Source organism: Notamacropus eugenii, chromosome 5 (assembly GCF_028372415.1).
Source record: "Notamacropus eugenii isolate mMacEug1 chromosome 5, mMacEug1.pri_v2, whole genome shotgun sequence".
In the NCBI taxonomy this organism is placed as follows: domain Eukaryota; kingdom Metazoa; phylum Chordata; class Mammalia; order Diprotodontia; family Macropodidae; genus Notamacropus; species Notamacropus eugenii.
The window spans coordinates 393,404,434-393,423,706 of record NC_092876.1 but is presented as its reverse complement, the minus strand read 5'-3'; the positions used below and the strand labels follow the sequence as shown (position 1 = coordinate 393,423,706).

At 37.1% G+C, this 19,273-nt stretch overlaps 1 protein-coding gene across 2 annotated transcripts in view; it reads right to left on the bottom strand.

Moving 5' to 3' along the window:
• Positions 1 to 19,273, bottom strand: part of PRKX (protein kinase cAMP-dependent X-linked catalytic subunit) — a 140,852-nt gene that overhangs the window by 66,390 nt on the left and 55,189 nt on the right. For both annotated transcript variants that reach the window (XM_072614463.1, XM_072614464.1), the window contains exon 2: positions 21 to 189. In XM_072614463.1, coding sequence (XP_072470564.1) covers positions 21 to 189 — 169 coding nt within the window. The remainder of the gene's footprint in view (positions 1 to 20; positions 190 to 19,273) is intronic.

The following is a 19,273-nucleotide window of genomic DNA, read 5'->3' as shown; positions in this document are numbered from 1 at the left end:
AGGAGGGGAGGCAGACTTACAATCTGATCAGAAATGGATGGTTGACTTCTTTCAGGACTGACTTTTCATTGTGCACATGCTGCTCTTGCTTTAGCCGAATGACATCTGGAATGCTCATTACCTTCAACGCAAAATAATGTTTAGCTGTTCTTTCTTTCACCAGGTGAACTCGTCCAAAGGTACCTGTGCCTATAAAGAACAATGATAACCAAAATCAATTAAGTTTTTCACATTCAAGAAAAGTGCGTTGATGAAATCTAAATAAGGAGCCTATCATTATTATCATCATAAACTGAGGGCTTACTTTTTAAAAAAATCATCTTTAAGGGCTCTTTGAGGAAGTAAGGAGATATTCTTACTAATGTTTGCTTGAAATTTCAAAACAAATATAACAGTGATATTTTGGTCACCCATTTTGCAAAATGATCATGACAATATAAAAATTCCTACAAGATGCAATAACACAGTATATTCCTTTCAAAGCTCCCCTTCAACAGTCATTATTTTTCAAAATCTTTAAAAAATAAACACAAAGGGACACGGTATTTAAATTCCTCATAAACTATCTCATAGAATTTGTGTGGAAAAGATGTGCATTAGATGATATATAGTAAGACCATGGGATCAAAGATTTAAAGCCAGAAGGGACCCTTAAAAATCATCAAGTCCAACCCTTTCATTTTGCAGATGAAAAAACTGATAAAGAGAAATTTAAGTGATTTGCTCTGGGTCATGCAGCTAGTAAGTGTCTAAGGAAGCACTTTAATCTAAGTCCAGTGCTCTGTCTACTACAGATGTATTCAGCCCTGGCTGAATTGCTAAATTCCAAGAGTAGTCATTAATTCCCCTTTTCAACTAGGGAAAAGTTTTCTAAAAGAGTGTTCAAAGGATCTGTCCTTGGCTTTGTATTTTTTATTATTTTTTTATAAATAACTCTGATGAAGGTACAGATGGTAAGCTTAACAAATTTTTGATGATGCAAACATAAGACCAATAAACATGGAAATGACAGTCAGGATCCAGGGTAGACATTTTAAAAAGAATCCTAATAGGTACAAATGGTAAGTCTTACATCTGGGTTCAAAAATTATCTTGATACAGGAATAGCTTGACTGCTTTATCTGAAAAAGACTGTCATTTCAGTAGACTACAAGCTCACCAATGTGATATGGTGGCAACAACCAAAACTAATGAGATTTTTAGTTGCGTTGAAAGAGATATAGCTTCCAGGAATATGGAAACTGATAGTCCATTTTCACTCTGCCCTAGTCAGACATCTTAAGTGCCACATCTTAAATGTGGCAATTTTGATTGCCACAGTTTAAGGAAAGATTATGATAATCTAGAGAATACTCAAAAGGAAGTACAGCATGTGAGAAAACAGGATGCTAAAAGATCTTGAATCCACGGAGCAAAGAAAAGTGGGTAGGAAAGGAGAAGGAAGGAAAAGGAAGTTGGATATGATAGCTGTCTTCATGTATTTGCAGGGCTGTCATGTGAAAGGATTTAAATTGTCTTGCTCAGTCCCAAGGGGTAGAACCAGGAACAACAAGTAGAAACCGTAAAGAAGCAAATTTAACTTTGAAAAAGCTTCCTAAGAAGTAACTCTATCCAAAAGTAGAATGAGCTAAGAGGACAAAATCTTCCAAAAAAGTTGTCCAAACTCATTAGCCACTCTTCACAAGTCTTTGAAATGTGGCTTGCAGCACCACTATTCAACTTGTTCTTACTAAATGCAACCATCTCTCAGCTTTCATCCTTCTTGACATTTCCACATGTTAACCACCTCTGTTACTGGATGGATATTCTATCTTACCTGAGCCTTCATGACACTTATCTCATAACTGTCTTCCCTCAAAGACTACACCTTCTCAAGCTTCTGTGCAAGTTCATTTTTCATGTCCTATCGCCTACGTGTGAGTATACCCTGGTTCTTCTCTCTCCAATTTATATTTTCCTAATAACTTCAGTTCCCATCAATATACATGTCATTTCTATGAAAATGACTACCATATTTACATACCTACCCTCATCTGTTTCCTGAGGTGAGTTTGGTGAAGCAGAAAACACAATGAACTTGGAGTCCTGAGACTATTTGTGTATCCATGTTTAAAATTTATCACACTGGACCCACGTTTCTCCATTTGTAAAATGAAAACATTTTACCAGAAGATGTCTATCGAGTCTAAATCTAAGATCTTATATCTCCAGCTGCCTAATGCAATCACTTAAACATCCCATAAGCATCTCAAATTCAACATGTCCAAAAAAGAATTCATTATCATTTCCTCCCCCACCCACAAAAATAAGCTTAACCCTCCTCTTCACTTCCCTAATTCTATGTTACTGTTCTTTCAGTTATATTATTCTCAGTCTAGAAGCTAAATGACTCTTCATTCTCTTCCTCCCCTCATATCCAATAATTTTGTCAAGTTTTATCAAATTTACTTTCTCAGCGTTGTTGTACCTGTCTCCTTGACCCTGTTCACACCATAACCACTGTGTCCAAGCCTTCATCACCTCCTCCCTGGACTATTTCAACATCCTTCAAACTAGTTTCTCTGAATTAAGTTTCCCTTCCCTTCCCAATCCCTTTTCTAGACAGCTGCTAAATTAAATTGACGCTCCTAAAACACAGGTCTGAACTTGTCACTTCTCCTGCCCAAGAAGCTTCAGTGGGCTTCCATTGCACTTAGTATAAAATACACACTCCCCTGTTTGGCCGTTAAAGTCTTTCGCAATCTGACTCCAGAACAGGATGAGATACTATAACCCCTTTATCTATGCCAAGTCAAAATGGCCTAACTGCTGTTCTAGTATATGGCTTTCTATCTCCTACTTCTGTGCTTCTGCACAGTCTGGACTCTCTACCTGGAATGTTCTCACTCTTCACATCTGCTTCTCAGAAGCCTTTTTCCTTCAAGGCTTAGCTCAAGTGTCAACTCTTTCAATAGGGTTTCCCTGATTCATCCCTACTTATAGGTCATCTTACCTCATCATTGTGTATAGATTCTTATTTACTTAACTGTGAACATAATGTATCCTCCTAGTAAAATGTACCCTCGTAGACAGCACTGACTGTCTCTTTTCTGTCTTTGTATCACGCATGGCTAGCACAATATCTGGGACTTTAAAAATTCTTCCTTTTATTGTTTGTAAAATGAGTCCCCCATTAGTAGGCATCTTTAATTGAAAATGCTTGCTATGTTTTACAACAAATTCAGACCACAGAGTCATTGATGTCCCTTCCAACTCTAAAATTTTGTGATTCTGACACATTTGACTTACCCAGCACTTATTTTTGTGAGTGTCATCTGAAACTTGAGCATAGTTTAAAAAACATTTTTTAAATAAAGAAAATCAAGACTCTTTTCAACCATGATTGGAATCAACCTCAGTTACCATGAGATTTATTTAGATGAGCACTGAAAAGTTACTTACAATATTACAGATATGAATTTATTCTGAGCAAAACAACTTGTGAGTGAATAAGGATAAGTCTCTATGAAAGAGAAAATCAAGAGAAGGGACATTTCCTGAGTCTCTTCTTCAAGCGTCTATTCCTTTCACCTCTTTGTGTTTCTCACAATTTCTTCTAGAGACAGAAAGAATGCTTTGATAGAAGAGATTTGGGAATTTATCTGGTCCAGCTACTGATCAGGAAGATACCAAGGCTACCTAAGATACCAGAAACTGACTTACTTCAGTTCACATGTCAAACTTTTGGTTGAATTGGGAAATTTGAACCCAGGTCTCTGGACCCCAAATCTTTCTGTCACATTATAATTGACAAGTTGCTTAATATACTGAGGGGAAAAAAAGGTCCAGTCACTTTTGAATGCAAAGGTACTTTAAATCTTTGGGTTACCCCTACCTTCTCACACTCAGACTTAACATACCACCTGAGTACCAGAGAAATCAGACCCTGTTGACATTTTCCAACTTTTACAGTCTTCTCTGGAAAATCAGTATAAAAGATTAGCATATCTACAAGGAATTACACTTTAATTCCCCTGGCTCCAGCCAGAAGTGCAGATTTTCTAACAATGAGAGGGTTGTCCCCATGAGCTAGTGAAATAGATGCTCAAATCCTGCTTTTAGGAGGCTTTTAGCTTCAGCCAGACATGCTAGTCACAGGACTAATGCTTTTGAAGACATCTATCTTGGGCCTCCTCCTTTGTTTTGTTTTGTTTTTTAATTAGTTTTACCTATGCTGAAATTCAGGTAGGTTAGCAACAAAGAGGAGACAACTTATTCCATCACCACCCTCTTCCCCCCACAAATGCACATACCTCTCTAATAGGTAGTACATTTATACTCTCTGGCTCCAGGCAGATGTGAAGGTTCGTACCGGCATTGGAAGCCTTTTATCAGGAGTTAATAAAAGGAGCTTTCTTGAGAAAATTTATGAAATGTGTCCCAATACTTATTAAATGGAGAAATTTACTGTTTTTTTTCAAAAGTATAATTCCAAATAAAAATTATATTAAAGCTCAACAAATTCTAAACAATCTAAGCCTAAGAAAAGCTAGGCATAGTATAGTATATCCCCTAGATTTGGAAGGAACAGGCTTCTAAGACTTCAGACAAAAAAAAAAAACTTGTAGGTTCCTGTGACATAAAATTCAACAAAGCTGGGCAGTCATATTCCAAGAAAGATAGGACATTCTCAAGAATGAAATTCTGGTCAAATTATTTTAGGAAGAGGGTTTGTTTTTAACTTGGGAGGTCAATGAATAGATTTCAGAGGGTCTGTGAATTTGGATGGGAAAAAAATTGAAACTTTATTTTAATAATCTTTGGTTTCCTTGATAATTTTATGTATTTTATTTTATTCCTTTATAAATATGGTTCTGAGAAAAGAGTCTACAGGCTTCCCTAGACTTCAAAAAGGGTCCATGACACAAAAATGATGAAGAACCCCTGAGCTAGAGGGTTTGGGTCTAGATATAATATAGTTAAATTGTTGAATAACCAAACACAAAGACTGCTGCTTAATCTTTGGCTAATGGTTACCAACCTAAAGGGAACTATCCAAGTGGAATGTCCCTGGGATCTATCCTTAGTCAATATATTTGCTGTCTAACAACCTAGGCAAGAGAATAAGCATCTAAAGAGTTCTTGTCAGGATGAAATGAGTTAAATCTAATAAGAGGAAATAAAGATAAATGGAGACATATGCTTAAAAGGTTTGAAAAAAACTAACTGCAAATGTGCAGAATGGAGGGCATGCAACTAGAAAAGTGAATCTGAAAAAAAAATCTTGGTGCTTTAATAGAGCATGACAGAAAGCAGTCTAAAAAGCTAATACAATCATAGACTGTATCTAAAGCAAAGGAAATGATCGTCTCACTGCCCAGACTCTACCCGGAATATTCTGTCCGCTTCTAAGTAGTCACGTTGATAAACTGGAATATGTTCAGAGCAGGGTAACTAGATTAGTAAGGGGTTGTAGAGATTGTGATATAGCAAAAACCAGGGATGCTTAGGCTAGGAAAGTGAAAGCATATTAGGGGGAAAAAAAGTTTATAGGTTTGTTGGGTTTTTTTTCTTTTAGTTTTTGGAGGGGAGTTTGATTTTTAAATAAAGTAGCTAAAAGACTTCAATGTGAAAGTTGAAATAAATTTGTTTTGTTTGGCTCCAGAGGAAAGAAGTAGAAAGATGGGTGGAAGTTACAGAGACAGAGATTTTAGTTCAATGTAAGGAAAAACTTTCCACCAATTAAGGCTGTCATAAAGTGTAATGGGATGCCTTAGAGTAGGTTCCTCTTGCATGGACATTAGATAAACACTTGTCAGAGTTGCTACACAAGGGTTTCTGTTCAAGTAAATACATGATGAAGTAGATGGCCAGTGAGGTCCTTTCCAAATCTAAAATTATTTGAGTTTATCCATTTTTCTTTTCCTTTTCAAGGGAATGAATGATATGGGAATGAATGATATGGGATATGCACTGTGATATACATTTTAAATAGTATTGCACAGTCTAAAGCATTTGAAATAATGCACATGTAAAGAAGCAGCATAGAGTAGAAGTGACAAATACAAGGTCCACAGGTATCCTACAAACACTGACCTAGATAAAAATGTAATTAGTCAATATTTAACAAAATAGACAAAAATAAGATAAAATATTGGTAATATATTTTAAAACTAACCCAATGTATGGACTTTGGGATCCTTCTGTAGGGACTGGTGATTCCCTTTTCTATTTGAATTCGACTCCACTAGTTTAGCGGATAGAAGGCCTGCCTTTGCTAAAGGAAGTCTTAGACTCAAACCCTGCTTCTGCATCTAATGGCTGTGTGATCATGGGCAAGTCACTTAACCTCTTAAGAGCTCTACATAATTCTCTGTAGATGAGTTAGTCATCGGAACCAGTAAAGGGAGCTTCTTTTTCATATGTGAATTTTTGAATTTCATATTTGAATTCATTTTTGAATCTCTGCCTCCCAAGGGAGGGGCTAGACTGCAGCAGAAATGAATACACAGCAAACTGTTTTAAAATAGGGTTTTCATGGTTGGATTTCAAGTGGATTCCACATTTCTAAATAGGGAAATCTATCAAAATAACAAGCTTAATTCTTACTGAATGTAACTAGATTCGGCAAGAATAGCCATTTTGGAAATAAAGAGAAAGCTGTTATTAGATGGAGGGATATTGGAAACAGAAATAGATTTTGTCAAGTCATCCATCCCTACTCTTAAAACTGATTTGCTAAAGATAAAATGAGTTAATTGTAAAGTTTATATAAGGAAAAGAGAAGAAAAGCAGTTTTGATGATTGCCAAGACTTCTAGAAGTCATTTTTTCTTTTTTGATACAACCTAATAAAACAAGATCACTGAGAAAAAAACAATCTTATGGTCAGTGGGTGGCAAATGACTACTACTCGTTATATCCCTACAGAGAAATCCATTTGGAAGCGTTAGACTTTGGGAGTGAAAAAGGAAATCTTGTTTACAGAAACAACAAGGGCTCCTTGCCCCAAATTGTTGATGACCCACCCAGGCCTTCAAGTCTAGATGAAGTGATAGGCAGCATAAGTATAGAATAAAACAGGCAGTGACTCCATTTTTATCAACTGACATATCACCTCAGTGCTCATGTATCACTGCCTAAGAAAAACTTGTACTTAACTTCTCCAAACTTTTATCCACTCATTCACTAGTCTCCAGAGACATGTATGTAAGTTAAGGCAATGAAACACAATAGTTTTACTTCCCTATGATCTGATTTAGATTCAATCCAGAAGGAAGTGTATTGAATTTGAGGTCAGGGGACCTGAGTTCAAAATCTGGCTCTACTACTTAGTACATGTATAAGCTTGGACAAAGTATTTAACTAGGATGAGACTCAGTTTCCCCATCTGTAAAATGAGAGAGTTAAACTAGATGAGTTCTGAGGTCCTTTCCAGTTCTAGAATTTATGATTATATGTAGCCTCTAAGAAGGCACTGCGTCTAACATCTACAGAGTACAGAGAAAGGGAAAAGCAATGTGGGCTGAGATGATTAAGACAACAGGACTTGAACTGAGTTTTTGAAGAGAGAACTTGAACTTGACATAATAAAGACAATGGTCTATGTTTCCTTTGTCCTTTCTAAAAACTAGAGTTGCCTCTTCACTTGTGGAATGTAGAACCATAACCAGGATTGCCAACATCCAACCTGAAACCTTTTAACTCTGATAGTCTTTTTTGTTTAGATCTAACAGACTTATATTATTACATAGAGAGAAAAAGAATAGAGGGGAGGAAAAGAGAAGATAGGCAATAGCAAATTGGTTCAATTACATGTAACTATCTGCCACATAATCTGTCCTAAAAATGATAGAACGTATTCTATTTAGATTCTTAAAATACATATTTTGAATACCAAGAAATGCGCCAAGTTATTTATTACTGGAAGCAAATATGTAAAAAGCAAAAGTAGTCTCCTAAATTTTTAAGTATTCTTTAGTGGATTTGATCATCTTGAAACACAGTCTCATAATTAAATGTGCATTATAAACCCTTGATTATCTGTACAGGGATTTTCTACCAAAGAACATCTCTGATGTCTCAGTTGGCTTCTCCATTCCTTGAGAGAAGGAGACCAATTAGGAGATTACTGAACGAATTCAGGCAAGAGGTAACTAAGGCTGCAAATAAGTAAGCTGTATAAATAGAGTCAAGTAAACTGTGTAAAGAGAGAGAAGGGGTCAGAATCTAGAGAGAATCACAATCCTGATAGAAGGAGAATCTTCTTTCGTTGGAGAGCAAGAAAAGCTTCTTCAACATGTCTAGATCCAACCTGTTGGAAAAAAATTAGTACAAATTGCACACGCACACACACATACACACACACTACTGAGAGGTCTTTCTTTTCTATCCCTCAGTTTTGGACCATTTTTCCACATTCCAACTTATTGACTCTTATGCTCTTGGTTTGGGATCCTCTATCTCCTTAGGTTCCAAGCATTAAACATATTTTTGTTTTTGGTCCTTTTTCAGTCATGTTCAGTTCTTTCTGACCCCATGTGGGACTTTCTTGGCAAAGATGCTAGAACAGTATGCCATTTCCTTCTCCAGCTTACTTTACAGATGAGGAAATTAACTGAAGCAAACAGGATTAAATGAGTTGCCCAGGGTCACACAACTAGTAAGTGTCTGAGGCCAAGTTTGAACTCAGGAAGATAAGTCTTCCTGACTCCATGTCCTACATTATCCACAGTGCCACTTAATCACCTAGCTGCCCCATTCAACATATTACCTGTGGGCCAAATGTAGTACATGACCCAGGGTGTGAAGTAAAACTAAGACTGATATCACTTAATTAGACATCACAACAGGGCCTAGCCACATATTTCTCAGCATATATATATATATATATATATATATATATATATATACTCCTCTCCCTAAACTCTATGGTCCAGCCAACTGCCCTTCCTCATATTCTTCACACATGACCCTCCACCTCTCATGTGTGGGCCTCTAAACTGGCTGTACTGAATACTTGGAGTGCACTCTCCCCTTATCTCCATCTCTTAAAATCTCTCACCTCAAGCATTTATACTGGTCTTTCCTGATCATTACTGAAGCTAATGTCTTCCCTCCTTACTTTGTGTTTATTAATTTTTTTTTACCTATTTTGTATATACTTATATACGTGTAAGGAAGGAAGCATGGCATCAGAAAGTTGGCTTCTAAATAACCTACATTCAAGTCTCAACTCTAAGACATCCTGTATCTCATGTTCCAGACTACTCTCTAACTTGCAAAGAAAGTGCTACCAGGTTTTAGCAGAGGGAGTTTCCACAGCAGGAAATTCTCCATATCAACACAATCACAGGTCCAATCACAATCCTTAGGGGAGACAACAATCTCCTTTGATAAAAATGTAAACTCCTTGAGGGTAGGGAGTTGTCTGTACCCAGGTGGCTTACCACAAACCAAGTGGTTAAAAAGGACGGTGGATTAACTAGCTTCTCTGAACAATATATCCATCTATCTCTATGCAACAATTGTTAATGAAAGAGTTCATTAAACTACTAAAAATGAAGCAGAGATGCAGTATTCAATGAAATAAATCTATGGTCAGAATTGATAGGCTCAAAGCTCAAGAATATGTTTAGTAAGCATAGTCACTGACTTCATCAAAAAATGAAAAATGACTAGCATTAGGCCTACACAGAAATTTAAAGGGAAAAAGCTAGAAGGGACCTTAGCATTCAACCTCTCATTTTACAGAAAATTAGATACAGAGAACTTTAGTGACTTGTCTAAGGTCATAAGTGGCAAAGAAGAGAATGAACTTATTTCCTGTTAGTCTCCTTCCAAGTCATAAGTTTATTAAGTGTTTTCTTTTTATTTCATATATATTCATTCCCTAAGTCCCAAATTTCTGAATATATAAAAAGCTATACTATATACCACTAATAGTATAAAATTTGAAAATTGAATTTAAAATTTCATGTAAAAATTCATGTGGTCCCACACAAAGAGATTTGATTATGCAAACCACTCTAATGGGGAGAAAGGCAACTGAAGAATAGGATATCTTTGCCTCTCTGCCTTGGAGGATTTGTGTTCCCAGTCTTTCATTCTGCTACAGAACACTTCTTTCTGTCTTGTAAAATGGAGGGTAGACACACTCCTACAAACCTTTTATAGTTGTTATACCTAAGACCCCAGGTTAACTTTTATGTACACATACTGTTGCCTTCCTGTGTAGAATCACAAATGGATAATATTGGCTCATATTTACATAGCACTCTGTGAGGTAAGTAGCGAAATTATAACTCAAATTATTTTACAAATAAAGAAACTGAGACTCAAGGAGGGCAATGGAGTTAAGTCTAAAATCAGAGTGCCAGAAATAAGAGCTAAACATGAGGCTACTGACTCCAGGTCTCATGTTCTTCAACTAATCATTTTAACAACCTAGTATCTATATAGTGCTTTAAGGTTTTAGAAACCCCTTTCACAATATCTCATTTGGTTTTTACAATAACCTTATGTGATACGAGCTATTATCATCACTATTTTACAGGTGACAAAACTGGTAAGGTTGAATGACTTGCTCAGGATTACTTAACCAGTAAATGCTAGAGGCAGTATTGGAATTCAGATCTTCCTGACTCAAGGCTCAACATTATCTACTGTGCCATCTGACTGTCATTCTGTTGCATAAGTGTATAAAAGCAGACTGCATAAATTTTTGAATTTCATGAAAATAATTACTTCAGCTCCTATTCCACCTAACATTGTCATCTCTTCTCTACCAAGCCAAGTCAACAAACATTCAGTGCTTATCATGTGCCAAGAGCTGTGGCTAAACTAAGGATAAAGCAAAGGCAAATCTAGCCCCTGCCCTAACGGAGCTCACTTTCTAAACAACGAAATGGTTAATCCAGGGCAGGGCAAGACAAGAAAAGGGATCAAGGAGCAAAGTCCTCAAGCACAGACAATAGGGTAGAGCTGAACTGGTTAGCCAAGGGGGCAAGATGGGCAAGGAAAGAGAGTATTGTCAGTGCAGGAATGATGGCTTATAATGAGAACAAAGATCAGGGTTCAAGGGTATAAGGCAAAGGAAAAAGTGAAATAACAAAAAATTATGATCAGATAAAGTAATTCCAGAGGTCCTGATGGAAGTGAAACACTTGTGAAGAACAGCATGGCTAAGAGTATGATCACCATAATGTAGAGCTGAGGTGGAGTGAAAAGCAGAAGAAATTAGTATTTTGAAGAAATATTATTGTGTGCTGAAATACCCTAGCATAAGGGCAAAAGTAGGGGAGTAGAAAGGTAGTAGTTATGCACTGAACTCAATGAGGAAAGGAGAGGACCATGGGAATCAGTCTATAAGAACCTACCAAAATCTTGGTTGTATGATAAATATGGATTGAATGAACCTCAAAAGAAGAGAGATTACTGAGAGGTAGTGGTAGAGAGAGTCTGAAAATGGCAGTGGAGAGCATTCCAAGTGTACCAACACGATCAGTGAATCAGTGAGTATGGAATAAAATGCAACCCATACTGGAAAAGGTGGCTAGGAAGGCCTTATCATGGTCTTAGTGAGTTCCAGAAGAGAAGGAATAAGAAAGAAAAAGGTTTAAGGTAAGGCCAAATGTGTCAACTACGAAGAAAATGTTCCAGAGACTTCAGCTGGTAGAGAGGGTTGATCTGAAGAGGGATGGGAGTAGCAGAGTGGGCAACAGGGGATGAAGAATAGGGTTTGTACTGTGAAAGTATGGGGTTTGTGATCACTGTTATTGGGAAAATATGATGGGGTGGGGCTATTGGTGAATAAGAGAAGTCCACTGAGAGAGAGAGAGGTGATTAGACTTTTCAGTACCCTCCCTTGATGTCCAACACCAGAATGGAGTGACATTGAGTCCTAGGAGGCCCAGGAGGACCAACTGTCAGGAAGTAGGAGCAATGGTAGAGACAGCCTGAGACCTCAATAGCAAGGTGATGCAGTGCTCCCTGGGGAATCTCAGGGGCAAAGACAGAGGCCACATTTTGGCTAGCTTTCACTTTTTCCAAATATCCTGCCTCTCTCCTGCTGCCCATACCCCTCATATCAAACACAGTCACCTAGATACAGCTACATAGCCATACAAAAAGTCTTTGACTAATGTAAGCCCTTAAATTTGTCAAAGAAAAAATCAGTCTTAATGGGAAGAAAAAAAATCTCACAAGGCATGGCAAGTTGTTTTACAATGGCTTAAATTGACAAATGATATTTATTCTAAATCCTAAATAAGATGGGAAAATGTTATGAAGTAATATTACTTTCAAGCATTTTCTGGAAATGAAATCACACTTTCCACATTGTGAAGGAAATGAAATCTACCGATTTGCTGAAGTAGCCTGATCAGAAACAATGGAGGTAGAGAGGGAGGAGGAGGGAAGGAAAGAAAGGAAGGAAGGAAGGAAGGAAGGAAAGAAGGAAGGAAGGAAGGAAGGAAGGAAGGAAGGAAGGAAGGAAGGAAGGAAGGAAGGAAGGAAGGAAGGAAGGAAGGAAGGAAGGAAGTGAGGGAGGGAGGAAGGAAGGAGGGAAGGAAGGAGGGAAGGAATTATGTGGATAAGTGAAGTCAGCAAACCAGATGCAACTTTTAGATAAAAACTGGTGTACAGATAGCAGGGATTCACTGAAGAAGGGGATAGTTCACTTATCAATTTCATGCTGCCTCTAGGACACATGCTCATTGAATAAAATGACCTATGGAGTCAGACGAGCCATTTTTAAATTTTTTTTCCTTTCTTCCTCCTCTTTTTTTGTTTTGTTTTGGCGAAGCTCCTGGAATTGAATCCAAATAAATAAAATGACCTTATGATGTGACTCCACTTGTACAAAGATTGAGACACCATCCTTGCCCTGTTCTTAGGAAGTTCACTACCTAGGAGGAGAAAATGGAATATAAATAAACAACTGTTTTTTAAGTGTCCCTAATAAGCCATAACATAGAAATCTACTTACTATTTGCTGCACCCATTGAATCAAGTTCTATGTTTTCTGTTCTTAGTTCAAAAAAAATAGGAAAAGTAGATTTTATTTTTTTCTTTCAGAATTAACACCTCAGGTGAAGCTTTAACTTAACACTATTTTAAAAACTAAATCACAGCTTACAAGCTATAGATTCAAACAGCTTTTCTATTTCTGTTCACACCTTTGCTGATCTATTTCCCAAGCTACCTAAATCGAAAACGGCTCAGAAGTGGTTATTGATGCACTGCAGCCTATCAGCACTTTACCCTGGGAAATTCATCATATGATCAGGTCCCTTAGCACAGCAGTATGATTATATGACTAATCTGTAAACAAGCTGGTTTTGCCAAAAATGACTACCTATAATTTTGAGTTTATCTAGTATAAAGTACATCAGCTGGATACATAAACCAAGGTCGAGAAGCAGGGAAATGCTGTTTTAATGAAAATCATGTATTGGTTTCTGTATTCAAAATAGCTGCAAGGAAATAGAAAAAGAAAGATACTAGTAGAAATGAGTTAAAAAACCAATCAATTTCCTTCTCTCCCTTCCTCCTGATACGCTTTACTTCATTTCCCCTAGTTTAGAAGCTTCAAAAAATATCCAGTTTCCTTATACAGCTCTAGCTTAAATTTATTTACCATAGTGCTAGGATCCCAAAACAAAAGTATACACATGGCATGATTTTAAATGCTGTGGGGGTGGGGAAAGTAACACAAGTAGGGTAAAACTGGCCTCACCCTCCATGCAAGAACTGTGATGTTTGTGTGTACCACCTGTGTGTGTGTATGTGTATATATGTATGCATATGTATATATACAAATGTATCTATAAAAATGTGTATGTATGTATATACATATATGTGCATATATATACATACACACATGTACACACATACATATATATATGAATTAATATATTTATGTATTCATTAAGGGGTTCTTAACCTGGGCTCTGTAAAGTTTAAATTTTTTTTTTTTTTTACAATTTCATTTCAGTATAATTGGTTTCCTTTGTACTCCTATGTACTTTATATATTTAAAAACATTCTGAGAGGGGTTCACCAGATGGCCAAAGGTAACTATGAAACCAAAATAGTTAAGAACCCCTGCACTGGCCACAGGCCATGTCTTTGCCAATTATCAGTCATGTGATTCTGGGAAACTTGCTCAACCTCTAAGAACCCAAACATCTCTCTAAGACTTCAGGTTACATAAAGAAGCTTCTCACAGTAAGATCTTTAAGACAGCATGATTTCAGTCAATAATTTTTTTAAAAAATCTATATCTATATTGCCTATATACACTACCTCAATGTTTTAAACGTAGTTGTGCTATAAAGAACATTTCAAAAACTTGAATTTGTTCCAGTGTGATTGATATAGTAGGGAATATGTTAAGTATAATGCAAATTTTGAGGTTGCTTCTATGTGAATTCTTCCACTAGGAACAATAAAAATGTAGAAAACTGATCCAATTTACAATAACTCACAAGCTGCAATCCTTCTGATGCCCATTCCTTTGTCTTTGTCAAGGTAAGGTGCCATATTCATCACATATCTTTCAGTGCGGTAGGAGCTGGGTGCAGAGAACAGCTGATCAGCACACCCCCACCCCCAGCTCCTTCCTGTCACAGCTTCCATGCTGGCGGGTCCAAATACTTATGCAGTCCAGGGCTCAAGGCCAAGCAGCAACCTGAAGCCTCAGAGGCAGCCACTACTTACTGCAGTATTTATGCATTTCTTAACCACTTAACCTGTGTAAAACTGTGCTATTATTTTTATTAGGTTCCAATCTTTCTTTAATGTGTCACAGAAGTTCTTGAGCATTGTGTCCCAACCCCATTTTCCCCATAAGTTCTGTAGTTTCTGTTCAGTTCTTTGTAATAAAAATGATCCACACATCGATATAGCAGAACTGACCATACGCAAGTTATCTGAATTGTATCTCCTGACAGCAATGTAGTAAGTACTACAGGTTCCATCCCCATATCTCACCTGCATTTCCATAAGCAAACTCTGGCTCTGATAGGTTATGTGACTTGTCCAGAGTCACAGAATTAGATCTTGAACCCATATCAACCTGACTCCTCATTCAAAACTCTTCTCTCCCCTCTAAACTACATCTCCTCTTTCCCCCCTCCCCCAGGAAGGTAACATGCAAGAGGGAAAAGATTAAAAGAAACCCCCAAAAACAAAATCCCTGAAGTTTCATTCTCTGTTCCCATTTATTAGGTAATTAAAACACACACACAAGGTACACTGTGTGTACCGGAGAGGTAACATAAGAAAATAAGCATTTCTAATTAAAACCTTTTAGACATATAACGCAAAGGAAAGAGTACTGGAAAAACTCAGTATGTTCATGAAAACAAGGGGCCTTCTCCTTTCCATTACATGTATTTTTTTTTTTTTTGCAAGTAGATGGTACAGTGGAAATTGGTATCCCAGGACCCAACCTGGCTTTGAATTCTGCCTCTACTACTTAGTATCTGTATGACACTGGCCACATCATTTTATCTCTGGGCCTCAGATGCCTCATTTTCAAAGTGAAGGAGTTAGACCAGATAACCTGCAAAGACACTTAGAATTCTACTAGCCTACAAAGGGCATACAAAGAAAGTTAGTGAGGGAAATTTTGTATAACGGTAGTATGCCCATTATCAAAATGAAAACTGCTGCATATTACAAGTATCTGGGTTGTACACACTGGAATTTACTGCTTAAATATTCACAAATTTGCATATCTATTACAATTAAAGTATGTCTAACATCAAAATTCCCATGGAACTCCTATTCCCATCATCCAGAATACCAGCTAACAAATACTGTATTATATCATTTTAAAAATACATTTAACAAAATATGAATCTTAAGCTTTTCCCTTTTCTGTTCAATAAGCATTCTGCATGCATAAAGCTACTTAAAAAATTAAAACCCATACAAAAAATAGTATAGGCAGTTCTGCTATGATACTGAAATATGCATTCCTAAAAATTATCAGGTCATGCAAAATCATGCAAGAAGAACCACAGGAAAAATGGAGTTGAGGCACAATGCTCAATCTGAGTCCCAAGGGAACACACACACACACACACACACACACACACACACACACACACACACACACACACACACCCATTTGCCTGATGAGCAGGGGGCTGGAGGGTGACAAGGGTCATAGGGCCAGTTAATCATAGTGTGTCTTTTAGGGTGGCTGACACGGTGGGGGAGGTCTCCCTATCTCCCCTTCCCTTCTGTACTTGTGTCTCCAGGCTCTACCCTCTTTCACGTGAGTGTTTTAACAGTTCTCCCTCTCAGTAGCTCTCACCTCATTGTAGGTCAAGGACCCCTCAAACACTTTGCCAAGACCCAATATATGCCAGTAGTGTCCTGCTTAACTCACAGAGGTCATCCCCCCACCCCCACCCACCCCCGCCAATGCACACTCTGTCCCCAAGGTAGAGTTTTCCTCCATGCATGATAAAATCATGCAAAATTCTGTGCTCAAATTATTCCCTAACATATATATAAATATGAATATCAGACTAAACTTATGTTTTCAACACAAATGTTAGAAGAGCTTCAGAACCTATGCATTCAACAAATTAACATATACATGCAGAATATTTCAAGTAGCCTAGCAAAGCAAATACCCCTCTTGATTCAATCATCTTTCCTCACAATGAGGCTCAGTATACTATTTAAAAATAATGATGGCTTTCCAAAGGAAGACCACAGACAACTAATCTTGCAGAAAATACTCATGACTCCTATTATTCCAAGAAAGGGCTAAGGGCAGAAAGATTTAAAGCTAAACAAACAGTCCCTATTGTTCATAAAGACATGTTAGCAACTGTAAACACTACCAAGATTACTCCAGACCAGAAACAAACCCTATACTCAGGGCCCCAGAAAAGAAAAAGAATTGGGGAATTACTAGAACAGATTTTATTCAGATAAAGACAGCCTGGAATGAGTGTAACCCGTAAGTGTTGTAAGCACATAATTGCTTACATAACATCACAAGGAATATACATGTATAGGTTTAGAACATACATACATGTATGTATGCGTGTATGTAAATATATATGTGCATATCAATACACAAGTCTGGTTGGGTGGTAGTGGAGAAGAAGATATTTTAAGAAGATGGGCAAAGGGGAAAAAAATCATCATCCAAGCCTCAATTAGAATAGTGATTTAACACATTTTAGAAGAGTGGAAACACCTCTGTGCACTAAATCTTCTAGAGATAACTGCCAATAAAGGGTGATATTTTTTTTCCAAAAATGCTAAATAACTTAAGGTAATTAATGAGCAGCACAATACAGTTGCTAGAAAGACTCAGGGTTGGAAAGATCTAGATTCTAGTTCATCCTCTGACATAAACTGGTTGTGTGATGCAGCAAATACCAGGTAATCACTCAGTGATCACTCCAAATAGAACACTATGAATGAATGAAAATGAAAGAGATGGTATAGAGGTCTGCGTTGATAGAGGGAGCTTCCTCCCCAAAAGTTCATTACAGGAACGAAATCACAGATCTGATATTCACACACACCCACCTACCCACACACACACACAGATACACATACATACACATATTTGCTTGATATAAAGCAAGGCAAATACACATTCAGAAAAAAACTAGGGATCAGTTTCTTATGTAATGTTTTCCTTCCATGAATCATTTCTCATCATCAATAAAGACCTTACTAAGTTGCACAAAAATCTGACTTAAATTTAAGTCTTTCTAATACAATGGTAAGTACTCTTACTGAAATTTCTAAGACTAAGTGAATGCATTTTCCTCAAGCTTGCACAGACATACACCAACAAGCACCAGGTAATTATGCAGTATTTCATTCATATCATAAGAAAAGTGAACTCCAGGAAACAGTGATCATACTATTACGGTGATATTTATATCTAAATATAAAAATTTTCAGAATATCTTCAAATAAAATCAAAATGATTGATTTAAATAATTGACCGATACCCAATCTAGCAAAATCAAGGTGCTTCCTACCTGTGTGACTTTGGACAAGTCACTTAACATCCTTCAGATTCAGCTTCCTCATTTACAAAGAGAGGAAATTAAATGAGGTAGGCATGAGATCTGTGATCTTATAACCAGAAAAATGTACCTTCCACCCTTGAAATAAAAGGGTTAAAAAGCAACATAAAACAGTGGAAAGACTAAGACTGAGCACTCTATTATGTCCTAACTGTGTGAGGTTTGGTAAATCGCTTAAAAAAAAGCTTAAGTTTCTTTAACCATATGTCACAGGGTAAGAATAAAATCAGATGATGTGTACTAAAGCACTTTGTAAACCATATGGCAGTAAACAAATATTAAAATGAACTGACCAGATAAACTTTTTCCTTGAAATCACTTAAATTTTTTTTATGCTTTTTCAATTATTTCATCCTTACGGAACTGTATTTTTATTTTTCAGTTAATTTTAAAATTCCTAAAAATAGAAACACAGAAATAGAGAAGTACACAAACCAGTACTTGAAAATAAGCTTACTCCATGTCAATTACTAATACAGCAGATTGTATTTTTTTTTACTAATTTTTAGCTTTTATAATTGATGAAAATGATGGGGAAATTCAGAAGCTGCTAAACGAGAAAAAAGAACTCCACAGGATATACCAGAGGATAGTTCATCCACCTCTAAGAAGGAAGCATTTAATTCCATCAAAAGCAAAGTACAAGCAAAGCTTAGAGAGATGCAGAATTACTGGATCAATAAAAAGCAGATGAAATTCCATTTTATGCTGATAGTAGCAATCCAAAGTACCTTTATGATTCCCTGAAAGCTATTTATGGACCAAAAACCTATGATGCCTCACAACTTGATGGAGCCACATTGATTAGTGATAAGATCATGACCCTAGAGAGATGGGCTGAACACTTCCATGGTGTTGTCAACAGACCATCATCAATCAATGCTAAGGCCACCGACCGTTTACCTCAGGTTGAAGTCAATCCCTCCTTAGCTGAACTTCCAGCTGAAGAAGAGGTTTTGAGGGCCATTATGTTCCTTTCATGTGAAAAAGCACCTAGTGCTGATTCTATTCCAGCTGAGATTTATGAGGTAGGGGGACCTTTGCTCATACAAAAGCTGATTGAAATTTTTCAGGTTACATGGCAAAAGGAAGTTATCCCCCAGGAGTTCAAGGATGCCTCCACTGTCCATCTCTATAAAGGTAAAGGGAATAGATTGTCCTGTAACAATAACGGTGGGGATGGAGAGTGTGGGGAGGGGGGGTCCTCTCTCTCTTAAT